Source organism: Octodon degus, unplaced genomic scaffold (assembly GCF_000260255.1).
Source record: "Octodon degus isolate 3935 unplaced genomic scaffold, OctDeg1.0 scaffold00113, whole genome shotgun sequence".
Lineage (NCBI taxonomy): Eukaryota > Metazoa > Chordata > Mammalia > Rodentia > Octodontidae > Octodon > Octodon degus.
In genome coordinates this window covers 2,053,888-2,056,329 of record NW_004524689.1, presented here as the reverse complement: position 1 = coordinate 2,056,329, position 2,442 = coordinate 2,053,888, and the positions used below count along the sequence as shown (strand labels likewise).

Sequence of the window (2,442 nt, the reverse complement as noted above, 5' to 3'; positions counted from 1 at the left end):
GACCTAGGAAAACGTGAAGACTACACCCTGCCCAGCCCTGAGCACGCGCTGGCCCCTGCACGCGGCTGGCAGCTAGCACACACAGTGCCTTAGGCTGTCAGCTCCGGGACTGGGTACCTCTCGGTGAGGGATTTTGCATCTTACGGCTTTGGCGTGTTTCCGAGCTTCAGTGGAGAGAGTCTTTCCCATTTTCCTTGAGCACTCGCACGTTCATAAGAACACTTGCTATTTGAGTGTGACTTTCATTGCTTTTCTGAAACTAGGAGCCTCCGTGGCAGGCATGGTGGTGCACGCCTGTAATCCCAGCACGCTGTAGGCTGAGGCAGGAGGGTCACTGTGAACAGCCTGAGCTAGGTAGCGGGTTTAAGGCAGGGGTGCTCGTGCTGCAGCTGGTGCACCCTCGGGTGTCCGACATTGGCACCTGTCTGGGCAGTGGCACAGCCAGGGCACCTTTCGGGCTCCTCCCCAGGCCAGGGCCACAGGCACTTCCCTCCCGGAAGGTCCTTGACGCTGGCTGCACGGGTTCAGTAGTGGTGTACAGATTGGATGGGGAGCCACGCTGAGTTGTGTTCACAGAAATGGCCCGCATGTGCTTCCGCACGCTGGTGCAGTATTTGAGGGCACAACCACAAGGCCCTTGGCACAGTGAAGGAACGGACCTGCATGCCCTGCTCAGCACGCTGCACATGCCGGATTTTGTAACACACCCCAGTCGTACTTCTCTGGAATGGTCGCTCCAGACAACAGCACAGATGCCTGCAGATACTCAGGATGAGTCTGAGGCTACGCTGGACTGGGTACAGGGCCGAGGGCCCGCCTCCAAGGCCACACAGTTTCACCATGCTTCCCACTGCCCTGCATCCCCCAGTGATCCTACAGCAGCGTGGGCAGAGGAGGGTGGGTTCCTGGGGCAGCCAGTGGCCCCTGTGGCGCTTCTGGTCAGCAAGGACAGCAGTTCCAGCGAGGGATTCCTGCCACCCAGCGTCCTCCCAGGCACAGAGCACACGAGGCAGTCGCTCCTTGAAGGCTGGCGCTGCTCATCTGAGGAGCAAGCTCTGTATTCCACTTTCTGTTCCTCTGACGAAACTTACCTGATGTGGTCTCCATCAAGAGGGAAAGGTTCATCTTGGATCAGTGCTTCAGAGATGGGTCTGTGGTCATCTGGGGCAGTGGGGCACAGTGTCTCACAGGGAAGACCACCAGAGGAAGCTGTCACCCCACGGCAGGCACCCAGAAGCTGAGGAAGAAGCGGCTGGGGTCCCAGCAACCCCAAGGCCACTCCCTGTGACGTCACTTCCCCCCAGGCTGCACGTCTGCTGCAGGAGCTGGAAACCAGTCCTCCAGCACAGGTCACATGTTTAGGACCTGAGTCCTAACTCGGGTAGTTTCCTCAGCAAACAGCTTCCTGTACAAAATTCTGGGCTCTGCCACGGCCACAGCCCTCAGGGTCATCTCATCTCCTGATGAGTTGGTGGTCTGGCCGTCGGCAGTGGGCTCCTCGCTGGACCACAGAGGGCCTAGCGACCCCTGCTTCTCACAGCCCCTGGGTCCTGTGCTTCCCTCCAGAAGCCCGGCGTCTGGGGATTCAGTCCTCAGACCCAGAAAAACAGATGTCCTTGCTTTCAGATTCTGCCAGTTTCCACAAGAAATTGTTCTTCAGATGGTGGAGAGGTGCCGCGTAAGGAAGCTGCAGCTCCTCGTGCACCAGTACATGATCTCAAGTAAAATCGAGTTCTACATCAGCGAAAGCTTGCCTGAGTACTTCGTGCCGTACCAAGCAGAGCGCTTTCGCAGGCTGGGGTAAGCTTGCCTCAGCAGCCTGAGCAGGTCGGGCCGGAGCCCTGCCCGAGGCCTGGCCAGTCAGTGTTAACGTGCTTCGGTGGCAGGGCAGCCCGGCCGGCCCGGGTCGGCCCCTTTGCAGGTGGCCGGCTTGGCAAGCGGCTGACTGCAGTGGGGGGTTTGCCGGGGCTCTCCCCGCCCCCGCCCGGGCGCAGCCTCCAGGGGCTTAGAACTGCTGCGCTGCGTGAGGCAGGCGAGCTCTCGCTTCAGCCCACGTCTTCCACAGCGGGCTTTTTCTTGTAGGTATGTGTCCCTCTGTGACAATGAAAAGACAGGCTGCAAAGCTCGGGAACTCAAGTCGGTGTATGTGGACGCTGTCGGGCAATTTCTGAAGCTGATCTTTCACCAGAACCATATCAATAAGTACAACATCTATAACCAGGTGAGAGCGGCATAGCTGGCCCAACGCGGTGAGCAGCGCCGTGTTAAGGCTCCCTGTCCCTGATGCTGGGCTGCGACCCAGGGCCTCCACGCTGCACGGTAGCTCCAGCCCTCCTACTTTTTAACTTTACTTACCTTTTCTTTTTGAGACAGGGTCTTGCGAAATCACTGAACGGCCCAGTCTGGCCTCAACTTGCAGCAGTCCTGCTTCGGTCTCCCCAG

General features: G+C 58.9%; 2 protein-coding genes across 4 annotated transcripts in view; both read left to right on the top strand.

Annotated features, from left to right (window-relative positions):
* Cep104 (centrosomal protein 104) overlaps positions 1 to 2,442 on the top strand; it is a 34,412-nt gene that overhangs the window by 13,658 nt on the left and 18,312 nt on the right. The window lies entirely within an intron of this gene.
* LOC111812118 (centrosomal protein of 104 kDa-like) lies at positions 579 to 2,251 on the top strand. Its single transcript, XM_023699376.1, has 3 exons — positions 579 to 610; positions 1,567 to 1,800; positions 2,083 to 2,251. The coding sequence occupies exons 1-3, from the start codon at positions 579 to 581 to the stop codon at positions 2,234 to 2,236; spliced, it is 420 nt and encodes a 139-aa protein (XP_023555144.1). The 3' UTR covers positions 2,237 to 2,251.